Below are 20,958 nucleotides of genomic sequence, written 5' to 3' on the forward strand. Positions count from 1 at the left end.
AAACGTCCAATGCTTAATGTTATCCAACCGGGAGATCAGGTACGTTTATGCGGACTGAGCGGAGGTATGCAGTGAAACGATCGACGAGCATGCGGTACTCCCAATTCCTCCGTCTACGCCGCATCTTCGCCCAAGATGAAGTTTTCCATATCAGGTCATCAGGGATGTCGTCATTCACCTGTTCCAGGTGCCAACTCCTGTATATCGGCGAAACCAAGCACAGGCTCGATGATCGTTTTGCTGAACACCTCCACTCAGTCCGCCTAAACCTACCTGATCTCCCGGTTGCTCAGCATTTTAACTTCCCCTCCCATTCCCTGAGCTTTCTGACTTGGGCCTCCTCCATTGTCAGAGTGAGGCCATACGCAAATTGGAGGGACAGCACCTCATATTTTCCACCCCAGTGGTATGAACATTGACTTATCTAACTTCAAGTAGCTCTTGCTTTCCCTGTCTGTCCATCCCCTCCCCCTTCCCAGTTCCACCAACACTTACTCTTTCCGACTACATTTTATCTCTGTACCGCCTACTCCCCTGACATCTGAAGAAGCATCTCGACCTGAAACATCACCCATTCCTTCTATCCGTCCCGCTGAATTACTCCAGCATTTTGTGTCTATCCAAGGCTGAAATATATCCTTGCATCCTCCATTGATCTATTGTAGTATTAGGCAAACTGTAATGGGCCCAGGTTCTTGTTGAGGTAGCAGTTGAAGTGCACCATATGGTAACTGCCCTCCTGTACCAAACTCTTTTAAGGTGAGAGGGAAAAGATTTAATAGGAACCTGAGGGGCCACTTTTTCACCGATAGAGTGGCAGGTATAAGTAAGTAAGTAAGTTTATTAGCCAAGTATTCACATACAAGGAATTTGCCTTGGTGCTCCACCCACAAGTAACAACATTGTTACAATGCCAGTTACGAATGACTCAGAAAACACTAAACATTAATAATAATAAGACATTAATGATAAAACACCATTGATCAAGCATGTGAACCAACAAAATACCAGATCAAAGCGAGGCTACAGATTTTTGGCTGTTTAGTAGAGCAACTACTCGTGGATAAAAACTTTTTATCTCTATTTTATATGGAAAAATAAACTGTTTTTATATGGAATGACCTGCTGGAAGAGGTAGTTGAGACAGGAAGCATCACAATGTTTAAGAAACATTTAGACAGGTGCATGGATAGGATAGGTTTTTGAGGGATATAGACCAAACACAGGCAGGTGGGACTAATTTAGATGAGGCATGTTGGTCGGCTTGAGCAAGTTGGACCGAAGGGCCTGTTTCCATGATGTATGACTCTATGACTCTAAGCACTTCATCACCACAGATGTTAGTGCCACTGGTTGACAGTCATTGAGGCATGTCACTTTACTCTTACGGAGCACTGGTAATATTGATGCCCCTTTAAAGCAGGTGGGAACCTCAGTAATGAGAGGTTGAAGATGACCGGGTACATTCAAAGGGTTCATCCTCCTAAAGTATCTTCTGACGTCAGACTCGGTAACTGTGATTCGAATACTATCAGGGGACTACGGGGGCCCAGGCAGGGGCATCAGTGTTCACCCTATCAAAATGTGTAGAAGGCCTGGAATTTGTCTGGGAGTTATGCCTCGCTATCATTTGAGTTGCCCCTTGGTTTTGCGATGTAGGAAGTGATGGTGCCCAAGCCCTGGCACAGCTGTTGAACATCCTTCTCATTCTCCAGTTTATAGCAAAAGGCCATTTTAACCTTTTCGATGGAATCTGCACTGCCACGTTTGAACATCTATGATTCAAGGTGGTTCAGGTGCGGAGAAAAGGAACTGGATAGGTCTGCTACATCTGAGTATCAGGAAGAGTTTACCATGCGGCATGCACCACCACCTCTAGCTTTCCCCTATGCCTCTTCTGCCCATGCGATAAATGAAAAAAAAAACTTTGGGCTTGAGGGCTGAGTCTGGGGAGCTGAGGGGTAATGTTTTAGGGTGTTTTAGGGTTTAGGGCCACTCCGCGACCAAGTTCAACCCTGACATGTGGTAACTGCGAAAGCTTGCATCATCTCCTTGTGACCGGGGTTCATTGCAACATTGGAAAAAATAGGGGTCAGCCACTCTAACTTCCCTTCAGTATGGAGATGAGTTGCAGAATCTGGGGGAGGGGTCGAGAGAGGGGGAATTGTTGCAGAAAATAGAATGGAATTACATGCATCATCTGCATCTGCCGGGTGTCCATAATGGGATTGGTGTAGGGTTAGTGTAAAATTTTGTTTGGCGTTTGTGTTAGTGTAAAATTGGTGTTTGTGGGTGGAAGGCTGCGTTGCTGTGTCATATGAGTCTATATGACTTTCCACTAATTCATTTCATAGAAAACACAGCGGATCCCAAGATCGAGAGTGGGGAAACTCCCTTGTGCTCTGGTCGCTTTGAGTGTATGAGTTGTTTAACTCAGTTAGAACTTTTTGGGGAAACTGACCGTCAGCTTTTACACATGACCAATTCAGAAAAATTGAAGCTTTGTAAAACTACGCCACGAGGATGTCAGAAGACCATCACACACGTGGAGAAGCTTGGAGTGAATATTATCGGATGTGAATGCACGGAAGCATCACGCGGACACACCCCGCCTCTTCCTCGACAGTTTGTGCATGGACTTTAGCCCCCAAACACACAGGCAATAATACGCGTTATTGGGCGGCCATTCGCACTGTTCCTCTGTGACTGATAATTTACTACCTTATTATAAACTAAATTAGAATTGAAAGAATTTAGGCGTCATTTCTGGGAACCGTCGTGTCAACTAGGAAAGTGAAAGAGAAAAAAAGACTTCGCCGCGGGGGATATTGATTGACAGTAAGAAATATTAACGATAGATCGATCATGGCAACTGAGCAAAACTTTGGCAAGTGGAATTTTGCACTGTTCCTACTTGGTTTTGTGCTGTACCTGACTGACATTGGGACCGATCTTTGGGTTGCTGCTGTGTACTACATCGGCGGGGACCGAGTGTGGGCTCTCCTGGTGCTGTTAGTGATACTGGTTTCTGCAGTGATCCTGCAGAGTTTCAGCTGGTCCTGGTATGAAGACGATGAGAATAATCCAGACCTCGGTAACTCAGGCTGCGTCGGTTGGCGTTGGTGTCGCCGTGTGCTGCATATTTTTCAGATGGGAGTGCTGCTCAGGTGAGTACCTTCCGTACTGTTCGGAAAAAAACCCACCCTTTCCCCCCACCAATTCACCTAAATCCTTATTCCTCCCGGTGGTGCGAATGGTCCAAAAATGTGTCCGAGTCTGTAGAAAATGCATGTATGGAATTACTGGAGAATGGAAAGGAGGTAATTGTCATCTGAAAGATGACCAACTTGTGAAATTGCGTGAAATTGGTAAACTTGCGAGTTTCCTGCCCCATGAAGTTTCCTGTTAAGTAGGACAGTATCCTGCCCTACTTTATTTTCCGGGAAGAAATCACGAAAGGACATAATTGTAAACCTGGAGACCACTATTTCACACGTAACATTGTTAGCAATGGCATTGAGTCGACTATATACGTTTCAGCGCAATCATAATAGACTTTATTATTGATCACAATTTGCAGAAACACCTTTAGCACCCCATTGATTCCCTTGTGGAAACCCGATTGACAATTACGTAATCAGCCAGGCAGTGAATAACTGAGGTGACAATAATATAGACACAAACGATTGCTGATGCTGGAATCATGAGCACCAAAAAAAACTGTTGGAGGAACTTGGTGGTTCAGGCGGTAACTGGGCAAGGAAATGGCCCGATAATGTTTCCCGTCTGAGGTAGGGTTCCGACTCGAAACGTCGTCTGTCCATTTCCCTCCACTGAGCTGCCTAATCCGCTGCATTCGTATGTTTAAGAAGGAACTGCAGGTGCTGGAGAAGGGTCTCGACCCGAAACGTCACCCATTCCTTCGCTCCATAGATGCTGCCTCACCCGCTGAATTCCTAAAATAACTTTGTTTTGCTGACTATAATGTTGACGTTATCATTCCCTGGTGTGGTTCTTTTTAGACGTATTTAATGTAATACCTGTGACCTCAAGGTGTCTGACCCTGATAATACAGAAACCCCCCAAAAATTCAAGATTCAAGAGAGTTTATTGTCATGTGTCCCAGATGGGACAATGAAATTCTTGCTTTGCTTCAGCACTACAGAATATTGTAGGCATAAACAAATACAGAACAGATCAGTGTATCCATATACTTGAGGAGGATTTTCACCGTCGCGGTTCGGCGTCGGCGTTCCATCAGCCCGGCGAGAGGGTCCTGAGCATCGGGCCGCCCGGGGTGGCGACTGCGGGTGCTCGGAAGGCCCCGACCACGGATGAACATCTGGGAAGATCGGAGGGGAGGCTGGCTGGACTATGGTGCCTTCCTCACCTTGGTGCCATTGTGTTATGTTGTGTCGTGGACTTTCTGTGTTTGTGGCTTTTTTTTAATTCTATTTTATTTTTAATATGTTTTATTATTTATTATTTATTTATTTTTATGATACTGACTAAAGGGAAATTCATTTCGTTGTCTCTAATTGAGACAATGACAATAAATTTGAATACAATACAATACCATTGAATATATATATATATATACACACACAAATAAGCATATAAAGTGCAATAGGCTATTAAAGTTCAGATTTTTGTTTGAGGAGTTTAATAGTCTGATGGGGAAGTAGCTGTTCCTGAACCTGGATGTTACAGATTTCAGGCAGCAGAGAGATGAGTGTGTGGCCAGGATGTTGTGGGTCCATGATGATGCTGACAGCCTTTTTGAGGCAGCAACTGTGGTAGATCCCCTCGATGGTAGGGAGGTCAGAGCCGATGATGGATTGGGCGGTATTTACAACTTTCTGCAGTCTTTTTTCCGCTCCCGGGCGCACAAGTTGCCGAACCAAGCCATGATGCAACCAGTCAGCATGTTCTCTACTGTGCACCTATAGAAGTTTGAAAGAGTCCTCCTCGACATACCGACTCTCCATAATCTCAGGAAGTAGAGGCGCTGATGTGCTTTCTTTATAATTGCATCAGTGTTCTGGGACCAGGAGAGATCTTCAGAAATATGCACGCCCAGGAATTTGAAGATCTTGACTCTTTCCACCATCGACCCGTTGATATAAACGGGACTGTGGGTCCCCAACCTCCCCCTTCCAAAGTCCACAATCAGTTCTTTGGTGTTGAGAGCCAGGTTATTGTGCTGGCACCATTTGGTCAGTCGATCGATCTCCCTTCTATACTCTGACTCGTCTTCATCAGTGATACGCCCCACAACAGTGGTGTTGTCGGCGAACTTGATGATGGAGTTCGCACTATGACCAGCTACGCAGTCATGAGTACAGAGTGAGTAGAGCTGGGGGCTGAGCACGCAGCCTTGAGGTACTCCTGTGCTGATTGTTATTGAGGCTGACACATTTCCACCAATACGAACAGACTGTTGTCTGTGAATGAGGAAGTCGAGGATCCAATTGCATAAGGATGCGCAGAGACCCAGTTCTGTGAGTTTGGTAACCAGCTTGGAGAGGATGATTGTATTAAATGCCGAGCTGTAGTCAATGAATATGTGACATATGAGTTTTTGTTGTCCAAGTGGTCCAGAACGGAGTGGAGAGCCAGCAAGATCGCATCCACCGTTAATCTGTTGTGGCGGTAAGTGAACTGCAGTGGGTCCAGGTTTTTGTCGAAGTATGAGTTGATTTGCGCCATAATCAACCTCTCAAAGCATTTAATCACCACAGACGTTAGTGCCACTGGTCGATAGTCATTGAGGCACATCACCTTGTTCTTCTTGGGCACCGGTATTATTGATGCCCTTTTAAAGCAGGTGGGAACCTCAGACCTCAGAAGTGAGAGGTAAAAATGTCCGTAAAAACTCCAGCCAGTTGGTCCGTACAGGTTTTCAGAACACGACCGGGTATTCCATCAGATCCAGGCGCTTTCCGAGGGTCCACCCCTCTGAAGGATTTTCTGACGTCAACCTCTGTGACTGAGACTGAAATATCATCACGGCGAATGGGGGCTCGGGAAGGCACATCAGTGTTCTCCCTATCAAAGCGTGCGTAGAACACATTGAGCTCGTCAGGGAGTGATGTTTCGCTGACATTTGAGCTGCCTCCTGATTTCCCCTTGTAGTAAGTGATGGCATTCAAGCCCCGCCACATTTGCAGAACATCCGTCTCATCCTCCAGCTTGGAGCAAAAATAATTTTCCATTACTAATATCACTCGATTTGAAGACCATAACGTGACCCATTCAGTACCTGTCCACCAAAATTACTGAAGATGAACAATTTTTATGTGTCAAGAAAGATGTGCTAAACCCATTATAGATAATGGGCCAACATGTTTTATGTATGACGCCCTGCTGTTACATTCCATTGTACAATTATCTTTGGATAATTAGTGTGCACACAGATCCTTCCTTTCCTTCAAGGTCAGATCAGGGCACGGGGAGTCATGATCAGCAGGGTGATGGTACCACAGTTGTGATCGGCCACTGGAGGTGCTAACCTTGTGATGTGGCTGGGTGTTGTGTAAAGACAGAGAAAAGGGTTAGTGGGGATTAGTGAGAGGGGGGCACCAGATTTGCCTGCAAGGGGATCCAGTCATTGAGCTCCAGGTCAGGCATTTGTGATGTGATGATGAGACAAGTGCATAATGTCATGACTGGGCAGTGGTCAGCAATAGTACGATGGAAATGAATTCTCAAGATGTTGTAGAGTATGCTGCCTAACTATGGTGTATTAGACAGAGCACAACTGAATTTTGAAGCACCACATGTTTATTAAATTACATATAACCTAAATAAACAAGATTGTTGATGCTAATACATCAATTAAGTTGTGTATAAGTTCACTTATGAAGTTTATGCCTGGTTTATGATACGTGCAGTGGCTTAAATGTTCGTTACCATTATGTATGTCAGATGTTCCTGAACAAATTATCCTCGGCCTTTCTTATTTATCAACCAAAGACTGCCGCTCATCTAATGCGTCGTCCAAAAATATGATGAGTTCCACACACATATTGACTGTATTCAGCTTGACTTCACCACCGCTTTTATCATTTTTCTCTCTCCATTGCCTGCAATATGTCATGTCATCCAGGACGTGGAGAAATTTGACAGGAATTTAGGAAGGTAGGAACAAGAGTCGATCACTATGTTTAAACAATTTTTTTTGCAGGTCTTTTTGGTTTTGTTCCTTACATTATTCCCAAAGTGACTCATTTTGATGCTGTTCCCTAGACTAATATTATAAATTGTCTTTTTATCATTCCCACAATTAACACCATTGGTATTTTTATATTCATGTATCCATAGAAGCTCCTTTCACTCTTAGATTACTTGCCTGTCTTTCTAACTCTTTTGGTCCTACTTTGTTAAGCTCTAAAATGCTTCTGATCTTCAGGCATATTTGCTATTTCTTAAAACCTTATAGGCCTCTTGGATTGATTTAATAATAATTTAATTTTCCCTGTCTGCCATTGACAGGCCACTTTTTAATTATCTGCACCATCTATGATCCACCTGCCATTGCCTCCCAACTACACTTCACTACTCGTCCTCCCCCTATCTGGCTCCAATTGCCCATTATCCTTCACCTCTTCTTCATCCACCAATGACCCCTGGTCCTTGACTTACCATTTTCCCAATCCTCTTTATACTGGCTATTTTCCCTCTCCACTCCGAGCCCTGCTGTACGGTTTTAGCCTGAAACCATTCCTTTCACCCCACAATTCCATAGCTGAAGTTAGTGTTAGGTATTGCTGTGAAGTGTTCAAGATGCTTGTTGGCAAGAAGCTATTCTTGAATCTGGTGGTCATGGCTTTCAGACTTCTATACCTCCTTTCCAATGGTGGAAGGGAAATGAGAACATGGTCAATGTGACGTGGGTCTTTGAGGCTGTGCTCATATAGATACCCTTGATGGTGGGGAGGTCATTATCCTTAATGGACAATGTCCACCAAATTTTGTAATTTGTTCCTGGACATTCATGTTGCCAAACTATGTCATAATGCAACCAGTCAATATGCTCTCCACTGTGCATGCCAAGGGTATTTGTCGTCAGGAATCTCCTCAATCCTCGATGGAAGTAGAGGCATTGATGGGCTTTCTTTATGATTGCATGATGGCCTTGGTCCCAAGACAGATCTTCAGAGATATGAAATGCCCAAGAACTTGAAGTTGTTGACTCTCTCCACCGCCAACCCGTCAATGAAGACAGGTTTGTGGATACTCGGCTTTCTCTTTTCTAAAGTCAATAATCAGCTCCTTGGTCCTGCTGATATCAAGACTGTTATTCTGGTACCATTCATTCAGATTTTCATTCTCCGTCCTGTACTCTGACTCATTACCCATTTTTCGTCTTAACAACGTCGGTGAATTTAAAGATGTCATTGGAATTGTGTCTAGCTACACAGACATAGGTATGTAGAGTGAGTAGAGCAAGGGACTGAGCACACAGCCTTGAGATGCTCCTGTGCTGACTGTCAGAGAGGAGGAAGAGTTGTTGCCGATTTGCAGTGATTTGCAGTGATCTGCGGATTAGGAAGTTAATATAAAGCAGAAATTAGACGTCTGCAAATACTCACCAGTTACTCTCTCATCAGTCTTACTCTCTCATCAATCTCGTCACAGCCTTCTGCCAAGCTCACTGTTGGTTATGAATTCCCCCATCAGTTGTCACCCAAGCCACCTGTCTATGTAGAAAGAAAGAACTGCAGATGTTGGTTTATACCAAAGATAGACACAAAGTGCTAGAGTGACTGAGTGGGTCAGGCAGCATCTCTGGAGAAACAGTATGGGTGCTGTTTTGGATAAGGATCCTTCTTCAGACTGAGCTTTATCTGACCTTTTGCTCTATATACTTTCTAATGGGTTTCTCACTCTCTGTTGCCACGTACATGTGCCGCCATTGGGAGTTTGACCTGAATTCTGCTGTCTTATGGTTAGCCAATTTCACTCTTGACTAAACCAATTTAAAATAAACTTTACTGCCTCTCTCAAGCTTTTATTGATAGATGTAAATACATTTTACATCTTACACAATTTTTTCAGTGACTTGCCGGCATTCGTCATAGTCGCAGCAGGTCGCCTAAAATGGTCAAAATGTTGAAAATCCAGTGGCGACCTTAAAAGGTATGACTCTGTGGGTGACTACTCACCACCAAATAGGTGTCACCCCGCGACATGTCACCGCCATAGGGAGTTTGATCTCATTTCTGTTGTCTTATTATCAGCCAATCATTCTTGACTAAACCAATTTAAAATAAAAGTGACTGCCTCTGTCAAGCTTTTATTGATAAATGTAAAAACATTTTACATTGTTAAGGTCCTGTCCCACTTACACTATTTTTTTGGAGACCTGCCGGCATTCATCATAGTCGCAGCAGGTCGCGGCGGGGTGACACCTGTATGGTCATGAGTAGTCGCCAAAAGAGTCGTACCTTTTTCTGATCGCCGCTGGATTTTCAACATTTCGAAAATTTTCGGCGGCCTGCTGTGACTATGACGGGTGCCGGCAGTCACCTAAAAAATCTCATGTGGGACAGGCCCTTATGTTAGAGCAAGAATAACCTGCTTGCTAAATAAGCAATGATTGTGCATTTGAGAACGGAAGTATTTAATAGATTTAAATAATTTTCTTAATTAGTTTTAGTTTAGTTTAAAGATGCAGTGTGAAAACAGGCTCGTCGGCCCACCGAGTCTGTGCCGACCAGTGATTCCCGCTCACTAACAAGTATCCTACACACACAATTTCACCAAGCCAATTAGCCTACAAACCTGTACGTCATTGGAGTGTGGGAGAAAACCCACGCAGGTCACGGGGACAACGTACAAACTCCTGACAGAGAGCACCTGTGGTTAAGATCGAACCTGGGTCTCTGGTGCTGTAAGGCAGTGGCTCTGCTGTTGCACCATCATGCTGAATGCTTGAATGATATTTCACCATTTAATTACAAATAGTTTTATTAAATGTTAAATATCCGGTTATTTGAGTACAGCAAATAGCAATCATACATTGTATTACCAATTAACCTATTGCATAATAACTCATTTGAATCAAAGTACACATAGCAGCATGAGTTGCTTTATAGAAATACACAGGAATACATTGGGTCACAAGGAACTATATGTAGTCTACAATGTTTTATCTCCCATAATTCTCAATGTCTGTCCCAATTCCACTTGAGTAGCGGGGGCATCTGAATTGCCATTTTTTTCATACCATGTTACTCTATTATTTACCATCCTTGAATATAACCCATAAGCTCTATTTCTGTGCTTGAAACATGTTCCTTCTGGTCAGAGATTGTAAGTACCGATAATCCAAAATGATAGTGAATGTGTCAGTACTTGTTCTCACGATTATGAAAACTGAGTGGAAATGCTGGTAGTTGCACATGTACGCATAAACAGACAAATTCAGAGGCTGCCACTGGTGAAACCTTCTTTCTCTACGAGCACTTTGCCATGTTTGCAGACAAAATCAATAGTTGTTGGAGAGACATGGAGTTATGCAGCGTGGAAAGAGGCCTTTCAGACCAACTTGTCAATGCCAACAAAAATGTGTATCTGAGCTAATCCCTGTGATTGGCTCATATCCTTTTCTATCCATGTAAAAATGCAAAATGGAATTTATTCCCTCTGAAAAAAACAATGTGAAGGCCTTATGTAAATTAATGTATCTGAGTTTTTAAAGGTTTACCATGTCATACCTTCTGGTGATGTTTGTTGTGATTTGAAACACAAATTCTCATGTATTCTCATCAATGCTTGAGAAATACATTTAAAATGTATATGACTTTTAAAATACATTGATATAATTTTATCTTATAGTAGAGCCACAGAGATGCCGTACTGAAACAGGCCCATCAACCCACCAAGTCTGGACTGACCATCAACCATCCATTTACACAAATCCACCATTAATTAAATTAAAAAATATATATTCATGTCACCTTCTTATCAATTACCACTCTCATATGTTCATATGTCATATGGAATAGGAGTAGAATTAGGCCATTCGGCCCATCAAGTCTACGCCGCCATTCAATCACGGCTGATCCATCTCTCCCTCCTAACCCCATTCTCTTGCCTTCTCCCCATAAGCCGTAATACCTGTACTATCAAGAATCTATCTATCTCTGCCTTAAAAATATCCACTGACTTGATCTCCACAGCCTTTTGTGGCAAAGAATTCCACATATTCACCACCTGACTAAAGAAATGTCTCCTAATCTCCTTCCTAAAAGAACACCCTTTAATTCTGGGGCTATGACCTCTAGTTCTAGACTCTCCCAATAATCCTCTCCCCATTCACTCTATCCAAGTCTTTCACTATTCTGTATGTTCCAATGACGTCCCCCCTCATTCTTCTAAACTCCAGCGAGTACAGGCCCAGTGCCAACAAATGCTCATCATAGGTTAACCTACTCATTCCTGGGATCATTCTTGTAAATCTCCACTGGATTCTCTCCAGAGCCAGCACATCCTTTGTCAGATATGGTGCCCAAAATTGTTCACAATATTCCAAATGCGTCCTTACCAGCACCTTATAGAGCCTCAACATTACATCCCTGTTTTTGTATACGCCCTCTTGAAATAAATGCTAGCATTGAGTTTGTTTCTTTACTACCGATCCTTTCTCTCCGACATGTTAAGGGCAAGACCAATTATCCCACTAATCTACATGTCTATAGGATGTCAAAGGAAACTGGAGTGCCTGAAGGAAATCCATGTGCTAACAGGGAGAACATGCACACTCCACACAGACGGCACCTGAGGGCTGGGTTGCTGTTGTCATGAGGCAGTGGATCTATTAACTGCCCATTGTGCTTCCCACAATTTTTTGCCATATCTTGGTGGACTTCTCTGACAGGTTAGATCGCATGTGATCCACTTGAGTAATTAAGAGAACATGGGACACACAATGAGTATGGTGCCTGTTGCTCTTCAGATAGTTCACTGTGTAAGTGTTAATTGGTAAATTCTAAAAGGGTCATTTTAGGGGATGTGACCTGATTCCAAATTACTTCTTTCAAATTCTTAAATATAAATTGTATGAAATAACATTGATTGAGTAGTTTTTATTTGCTCTTAAACAGAAGATTTATGAGCATCGGTCTCAAAATGGATAATTAATAAAACACAATCAATTTGGTGTTGCATTTCAAAAATATTTTTCTCCTTGTTTTTAAAGATACATAAAGGCACTTGATTATGGATACCGGGCAGCATTTAAAACAGAAGATACTCACAGGAAGGCCATATACTCAGTTACAGATTTGAGCATGTTACGGTTGTTTGAAGCATTTTTGGAAACTGCACCTCAACTTGTTCTTCAGGCGTTCATCCTGCTGAAATCTGATAACAGAGAATATATTCAGTGTAAGTTTGCTTTTATCATTGTTGTTATTGCTGTTATGTACTCTTATGGATTAAATAAGGTAGATTTTCTTGGGTTTAATACAATTAGCTGTTTTGCTATGTTCTACAGTCCTATTATGCCCATTTAGTATAGTTTAGTTTAGAGACACAGCGCAGAAACAGGCCCTTCGGCCCACCGAGTCCGCGCCCACCAGCGATTTCCACACACTAACACTATCCTACACACACTAGGGACAATTTACAATGTTACCGAAGCCAATTAGCCCACAAACCTCTACGTCTTTGGAGTGTGGGGGGAAGCCGGAGTAGCAGGAGAAAGCCCACGCAGGTCACGGGGAGAACGTACAAACTCCGTACAGACACCACCCGTAGTCAGGATTGAACCCAGGTTTCTGGCGTTGTAAGGCAGCAGCTCTACTGCTACACCACCATGCTGCCTTCCTGAATTCATCCCGAAATAAATAGAGCATTATGCCCAGACAGGCCCCAACAAATGATATGTGTATTATATGGTCTATTACCATGCAATTGGAACCTCTCAATCCATCAATAATCTGTAAAAGCGAGAACAGACCTCAATCTGGAAGAACTAGCTTTCAAAAGATTTAAATCTTGTAGCCTGCTCTGGACATCCTCTTCTCCCATTGAGAAATATGGTGAGATATTATTGGAGCTGGGGGAAAAATACCAGGAGGAATAATAGGAATAATTGACATAACAGTTGGAAAGGACCTCAAAACTGTTAGCTTAATTCTCTCAGCAGGTTTTGTATATTGAGTTGCTTGGACAAATCGCTCTAGATTTATATTATTTAATATATGTGCTTATTTCTTTCACTTCCCGGAGTGAGCGGGCATTAGGGGGTCAAAATTAACTATTGTTGATCAACTGTTGTTTCAACTAACAGTTTGTGCACCCAATTCATGAACTGCTACAGTTGTTCATGGTGGGTAAAGCAGATATGGAGTCTGGACTCGATTTTGCAACTAGGTGTGGCCCAGAAAACATTAATTTAAAACAGGAGAATGATAGCATGTTTACAAATTGGATGGAGGTTATCTGACTCATGGTGTCAGTACCAGCCCTTTGTTATGGCAACCACAATTATTTATTTGCCAGAAGCTGACTCTAGACCACCAAGTCAATAAACAATAGACAATAGGTGCAGGAGTAGATCATTCGGCCCTTCGAGCCAACATCGCCATCCACTGTGATCATGGTTGATCATCCACAATCAGTACCCCGTTCCTGCCTTCTCCCCATATCCCTTGACTCTGCTATCTTTAAGAGCTCTATCTAACTCTCTTTTGAAAGCATCCAGAGAATTGGCCTCCACTACCTTCTGAGGCAGAGAATTCCACAGATTCACAACTCTCTGGGTGAAAGTGTTTTTCCTCATCTTCGTTCTAAATGGCTTACCCCTTATTCTTAAACCATGGCCCCTGGTAGTGGACTCCCCCAACAACGGGAACATGTTTCCTGCTTCCAGCGTGTCCAATCCCTTAATAATCTTATATGTTTCTATAAGATGCCCTCTCATCCTTCTAAATTCCAGTGTGTCTGAAGAAGGGTTTCAGCCCGAAACGTTGCCTATTTCCTTCGCTCCAAAAATGCTGCTGCACCGGCTGAGTTTCTCCAGCACTTTTGTCTACCTCCAGTGTACACAGACCCAGTCGTTCCATTCTTTCAACAAATGACAGTCCCGCCATCCCGGGAATTAACCTTGTGAACCTACGCTGCACTCCCTCAATAGCAAGAATGTCCTTCCTCAAATTTGGAGATCAAAACTGCACACAATACTCCAGGTGTGGTCTCACTGGGGCCCTGCACTAGTCAGTCTATCATCATCCACTTCCTTTCTTGAATTAGTATATTAAATTGTCTACTCTGCAATCTGACAGCATATTTACATACTGCATTTAAGGAGAATGCAAATTTGAGTCAGGCGTTTTTGTTCTCACTTCTCCCAATTATCCACAGCCCAATATTCATATCACAATTGATCACAATCACAATCCAGTTTGCCTATTATTTTGAAATGTTAATATGTTATTCTTCAAGAGATTAATGGGGTGAAATGTCCTATCATATGATACAATACTTTTGTCTGCTATCGTGATGCAATTTCTGTGGAATAATTTTCCTAAATCAAAATTCAGATTACTGCACTTTCCATATTGCCTGTAATTTTATATGCAGGTCCCTCTGAATATGAAACAAACACAGTATGAGGCATCAAATGGTGGATGCAATGTACTTCCTTATTGCAAATGCCTTCGTGCAAGTGTAGCTTTGCTCCAATAAGTTGAAGGAGAGTTGTCATTGTAAGTTAAAGTAGAAAGCAGTTTAGGCAGGCCTCTGCCTTTGGACGTCACATCTGAACATGGAGCCCGTTAAGACTCAGAATAGCTCTCCTTCAGGCCCCCACTCGCCCCAACCAATCACAATTTTGATGACTGCAAGAGCTGCTGATGTAAATTGTTGTCCTCTTTCTCATCTGATTGTGAACCAACAGCATTCCAGAGACCTAACTTAACCATCAACATCATGATCCTTCTCTTCCCTCTGGCCTCTCATTGCCACGTCAGCACCATTTCCAGGACTTTCTAGACTCCTGACCATGCTGTACCTCTAAGCTAAATTAAGCTGCCAATAATTTAATAGGGGATCAAGCAATTCCTCCTTTTGAGGACTGGGTTGAAAGTTCAGCGATGATTTCGAAACATTTTTTTGTTATCTCAGAATGATCTTGTGACTACAAGGATAGAGAAGTTCTAAAGTCAACAAGATGACTGTTTATTGACATTAATATTAGTGTTCTAATTGTGAAGGATACTGAATTATATTACATGTTGTATTCCTTCTCTTTTGCAGATGTGTCTGTGATTTTGTCATGCATGAGCATGTCATGGGCTACTTTGGACTATTATGCGGCACTAAAAAAATCTTTACCTGATCAACCAAAGCTAACCTGCGGATTCCCTTATTTGTTGTACTTTTTTTACAAGCTGTTGACACTTAATGCAAAAATTTTGCTCATAACCCTTCTGGCGACGACACATGTCATCGATGTCATTGTCTACCTGTGTGTTTTATGGTTGGTTATGTTTATTTGTGTATTTGTGCAGAATACAAACTTCTGTACATCCACGATTCAGGAAGTTATTTACAAGGCAGTGGTTGCCATCATCTTAGTTTTCACCTTTTTCAATATAAAAAATAAGAATACAAGATTGGTTATGACCCTCTATTATACCTTTAGAATTCTTGAAACTGTTTCACTTCTTGTCTTCTGCTGGTTTCTCAAATGTTCTGCGGTTGATAAAGACATTGATTTCCCTGTTAGTGTAACCATTGGGTTGTCACTAATACTTGGGGTTATTTGCCTTGTGTTGTACTACAGTTATTGCCATCCAACAAGGGCAAATGATCAAGACGTTGAATATTCTGACAATACACAGGAATTACAAACATCTTGTGATGAAGTTGATGGATGCCTATCTAAAAAGCCAACAGTTATACTCAACAATATAAATGAAAACAGCACTATGATTCATTCAACAGTTGCTAAATCCAGAAATATAAATAGTAGATTAGCAAATTGTTTAAGTGTTTAATTAAAGATATAATTGGAGTCAATTGACTTCTTTCCACAGATGTTATATTTAGTGTCAAAAATACGTCATTTTTGGGACATCATAATTTTCTGATCTGAAGCCACTGATGATGCCACCCTAAGCCCACACTGCCTCCCCGCCTTCCAGACCAAGCTGCCAATGGCGGCCCACACCTCCTCCCGGGCTGCTTCCAGGCCGCACCTACTGCCACTACCGCTGACCCACACAGATTCCTTGGCCACTCCAAGGCCGTCCCTGCCCCCACCACTGGCACCGGCGGCCCTTACCTGTAGTTTGGCCGCCCGAGGGCAGCGACCAATGACTCTTACGATCCCCGCCTCTCCTAAGCTCAGCCACCATCAGGCAGGGCATCAACTCACCTGGATTCCAGGCGCAGTCCCAGATCGAGAGTCTGAAGAAGGGTCTCGACCTGAAACGTCACCTATTCATGTTTTCCAGAGATGCTGCCTGACCTGCTGAGTTACTCTAGGACATTTTCACGCAGAGAGTGGTGAATCTCTGGAACTCTCTGCCACAGAGGGTAGTTGAGGCCAGTTCATTGGCTATATTTAAGAGGGAGTTAGATGTGGCCCTTGTGGATAAGGGGATCAGGGGGTATGGAGAGAAGGCAGGTACAGGATACTGAGTTGGATGATCAGCCATGATCATATTGAATGGCGGTGCAGGCACGAAGGGCCGAATGGCCTACTCCTGCACCTAATTTCTATGTTTCTATTGTGTCGTTTTGCGCATAAACCAACCTCTGCAGTTCTTTGTTTCTACAACTTACACAATGATAATTCCTTACTCGGATAGAGCGGAAAATTGTTAATAATGGGCACCATTCCCTCCCCTCTGGTCCATTATAACGAGAATTTATTGTATCGCTGTTGCGAGCATCATGAGAATAGCACAGAGAATGAAGTTTCATTTACAAGGCACTTTTCATGGCTTCAGGATGTCCCACAGTATTTTGCAGCCAATGAGGTAGTTATGATGCATTGTTATTTTAATGACATGAAGCACGTGCCAATTTACACAAAATGCTCTTTTAATGAAAATTGAGATGAATGCCAGACAATTAGTTTCAACTATATCGCTCGATGGAGTTGAGGGTGATGGGAAGATATAGGGTAGGGCTAGTCATTGGGTGTTGGGGAATGAGACATGGACTCGTATATTCAGCTGGGATACCTAGGGAACTTTTCTGGTGCTGAAAAGCCTCCTACTGTATTTTTTTTTCACACTCAGATTGTGGTTTGGTTGAACATATCAACCAACAGAAAACAACTTCTTTAACTCTGAGGTGCCAGAGAAATCTCATTGGATATGACATGGGCATCACACGCCTCAGCACTCGTGAGTAAGGCAAGGCAGCGCCTTTACCACCTCAGGCAATTGAGGAAATTCAGAGTGTCTCCGAGGATCCTCCAGTGCTTCTACGCAGCGGCGGTGGAAAGCATCTTGTCCGGGAACATTACCATCTGGTTTGGGAATTGCTCTGCCAAGGACAAGAAGGCTCTGCAGAGAGTAGTGCGTTCGGCCGAACGCACTATGGGAACTTCACTCGCCCCCCTGCAGGAACTATACAACAGGAGGTGCAACTCCAGAGCAAATAAAATCATGGGAGACCCCTTTCACCCCTGCAACGGACTGTTCCAGCTGCTACGGTCAGGCAAACGCCTCCGTTGCCATGCGGTGAGAACGGAGAGGTTGAGAAGGAGTTTCTTCCCAGAGGCAATTCGGACTGTAAATGCCTATCTCACCAGGGACTAACTCTACTGAACGTTTTTCCTTCCATTATTTATTATGTAAAATAATATGTGTGTTATGATTGTGTTTATAATTTGTTTGGTTGTTTTGTTGTTTGTCTTTTGCACAAAAGTCCGCGAGCATTGCCACTTTCATTTCACTGCACATCTCGTATGTGTATGTGACAAATAAACTTGACTTGACTTGACTTGTTTTATTTATGAATTTTTCCTGCTCTGGGTGTCATTGGCATTGGCAGGATTTATAGAGTTATAGAGTTGCTCAACTCTAATTACTCTTGAGTAGGTGGTGGTAAACTGTCTTCTTGACCTGCCACATTCCTTCTGGTGAAGGTTCTCCCACTGTTGTAGTATAGTTGTTGAGTTTAGATGAATAATGATGCAGCTAGAGCTGAATTAGAAACTCGCTCCATTCCCATGGGTGTCCCTAGTGGGTGTAGGGTGGTGTTAATGTGCGGGGATTGCTGGTCGGTGCGGACTCAGTGGGCCGAAGGGTCTGTTTCTGCGCTCTGCCTCTAAACCATGATGTGCAAGTGAGCTGACAGCTACTCACAACAACCACAAGATGGTCTTTTTATCCATGAAATTCCTAGCCCCATCCACAACAATTAAATACTCAGATTCAGAAGGATATATTTCATCAGCAATGTACTGTTGTGTAGTGGATTTTCTAAACTTTGTTGTATTTATTCTGTTTATTATTGCTATTAATGTGAATAAACCATTTTTATTATATCTGTGCATATTTCCTAAAGGCTGACACAGCTGCTATTTTTCCTATTAAGCATTGCGTAGACTTAGTCACAGTCATAGTCATACAGCTCGGAAACAGGGCCTTTGGCCCAATTTGCCCATGCCAACCAAGATGCCCAACTCTGTCCCACATGCCTGCGTTTGGCCCATATCCCTCTAAACATTTACTATCCATGTACTTGTCCAAATGTCTTTCAAATATTGTTATAGTGCCAGTCTCAACTATCTCCTCTGGCAGCTCATTTCATATACCCACCACCCGTTGTGTGAAGACATTACCTCTGTTTTCTATTAAATCTTTCACTTAAAACTAAAATATTCCTACTTGGCTAAGGTGTTGCAATTCAAGTTTCCTTTGTGCTAATTGTCATTCATTTTCTGAACATAAAATATATATATTTCTGTTGTAATTCTGTCTGAATAACACGTTGGATCCTAATTATGTTCTTATTTCCTCCTGCCACCTTACCTGCCCATGCTCTCCATATGTTCTTCTTAGTGGAGCTTCACTCCATCCTTAATCCCCAATCCAACTATTCCACAACTGTTCTTCTCTCCGGCTACCTCTTTAACTACAGATCCTTCAACTGCTGCATTCTCTCTATCTCTCTATATCGCTCTCTTTCACTCACACAGCTCCGCTAGTGGGTACCTGTACTATCTTTTCCACTATCCTTGCTGTGTGACTTTTGCCAGCAATCAACACTTCATGTACATTTCCTTCCAGAATGACTGTTAACTTGCAAAGATCTAGTGTGGATTACGGAGACATCTAGGTTTGGACTCAAACTCAGTTTAGAGGCATCATTATCTTTTCCCTTCCAAAATCCTCTCAAACCGGTTGTTTTTTCCAGCTCTACCCCACCCAGTCTGCAGCATTGCTGTACGTAATTTTACCTGCAAGACATGTTGTGACATTTCCAATTGCTTTTTTGGCAGCTTCCATGCACAACACTTTCTTTAAAAATTCTAGTTGCACAGTGTGGTGAATATTTTGAATTCACTATCCAAAGAGGCTGTGGGGACTCAGTCACTGAGCATGTTGTAGACATCGAGATTCTGTTGAATGTTAGGGGAACACAAGGGTATGGGGTTAGTGCAGGAATTAGTGCTGAAGTAAAAAAACCGGAGTGAACTTGTTTAATGCTGCAATACGAGGCCAAATGTTCAACTTCTGTTTCTTACGTTTGCATGTTCTTCTCCCATCTTTCTTTTTCCCAGCTCCATACTGTTTCCCCCCATAATCTCCAGATTTTCTACCTTCAATCTCGTCACTGGTTTTTAATTTAATGTGAATTCAGTCTCCATCTCCCCTTTGCATATTATTGGTCTCCAGCCACTTCCAAACCTTATCCTCCCAGTATCCATATCCCCTTCCTGAACGCACATGACACGTCTTTATGGTTAATGACAGAGTTAACGGCACAGTGGCATAGCGGTAGAGCTGATGCCTCATGGCGCTAGAGACCTGGGTTTGATCCTGACCTTGGGTGCTGTCTGTGTGGAGTTTGCACATTCTCCCTGTGACCACATGGGTTTCCTCTTGGTTGCTTTGATTTCCTCCCACATTCCAAAGACGTGGTGTTTATAGGTTAATTGGCCTTTGTAATTTGCCTCTAGTGTGTTGTGGGATAACTAGTGTGAACGGGGTGGCCAATGTTCGGTGTGGACTTGGTGGGCCGAAGGGGCTGTCTCCATGCTGTATCTCTAAACTAAACTTTAAACTAAAGTAAACTAAACTAATTTATTTATTTTACTCCTCACCATCTATATCCCTCTACCTTGCCTTCATCTATTTTTTTTCCCACATCTATTATTGAAAAAGAATTCTGTCCCAGTTTGCTAACAGTAGTATTTGAACACCGTTGCCCAGTCTTTGCCATGAATGCCTCTGTAACTGTTGAAATATTGTTTCAGACTTTTCTCTGATTTCATTCTTTCAGATACCAAAGAATGCAGCCCTCTGGTGCTTGCTCTGAATTGAAATCATCCTACATGATCCAACTTTACTTGGCCTTGCTTTCCACATTCCAAAATAGTTTTATATTCCAGAATATTTCTGGAAAACAATGAGTATTCCAGCTCCCTTTACTGCAAACTCCTCTCCCTTGACCACTTCAACATTCTCAGTGCAGAGGCCATGAATTTTGAAGGAAGTATTGTCCACAAATACCAATTATTCCAGTTAATTCCTCAACATGGAAGCTCGTCTTTCCTCTGTGCTGTGTGCTAAATCTCTCATTTTGACTGTCAAGCTTTCTTTCTTCATTTGAGTTACATTAACATTTACACCGCCAAATTCTATTAAACATGTTAATTACTGAACAAATTGTTTTTTGCTAAATTGTCACAGATAAAATGAGAGATTAAGTTATGTGCTGATATTTCTTTATTAGTGCCTCAACAGTGCAATTAACAGAATT

At 42.6% G+C, this 20,958-nt stretch overlaps 1 protein-coding gene across 1 annotated transcript; it reads left to right on the forward strand.

Moving 5' to 3' along the window:
- Positions 1 to 180: 180 nt before the first annotated feature.
- On the forward strand, positions 181 to 19,172 carry xkr9 (XK, Kell blood group complex subunit-related family, member 9). The gene is made up of 3 exons (XM_055634457.1): positions 181 to 3,167; positions 12,206 to 12,393; positions 15,268 to 19,172. Exons 1-3 carry the CDS (start codon positions 2,866 to 2,868, stop codon positions 16,008 to 16,010), a joined length of 1,233 nt encoding a protein of 410 aa, XP_055490432.1. The 5' UTR covers positions 181 to 2,865; the 3' UTR covers positions 16,011 to 19,172.
- The last annotated feature ends 1,786 nt before the right edge of the window (positions 19,173 to 20,958 follow it).

Source organism: Leucoraja erinacea, chromosome 4 (assembly GCF_028641065.1).
Source record: "Leucoraja erinacea ecotype New England chromosome 4, Leri_hhj_1, whole genome shotgun sequence".
Taxonomy (NCBI): domain Eukaryota; kingdom Metazoa; phylum Chordata; class Chondrichthyes; order Rajiformes; family Rajidae; genus Leucoraja; species Leucoraja erinaceus.

Coding starts and splice junctions, on each gene's coding strand:
- xkr9 (XM_055634457.1), top strand. CDS start 2,866: ATGGCAACTGAGCAAAACTTTGGCAAGTGGAATTTTGCACTGTTCCTA. Junction 3,168..12,205: donor CAGATGGGAGTGCTGCTCAG/GTGAGTACCTTC, acceptor TTGTTTTTAAAG/ATACATAAAGGCACTTGATT. Junction 12,394..15,267: donor TAACAGAGAATATATTCAGT/GTAAGTTTGCTT, acceptor TCTCTTTTGCAG/ATGTGTCTGTGATTTTGTCA.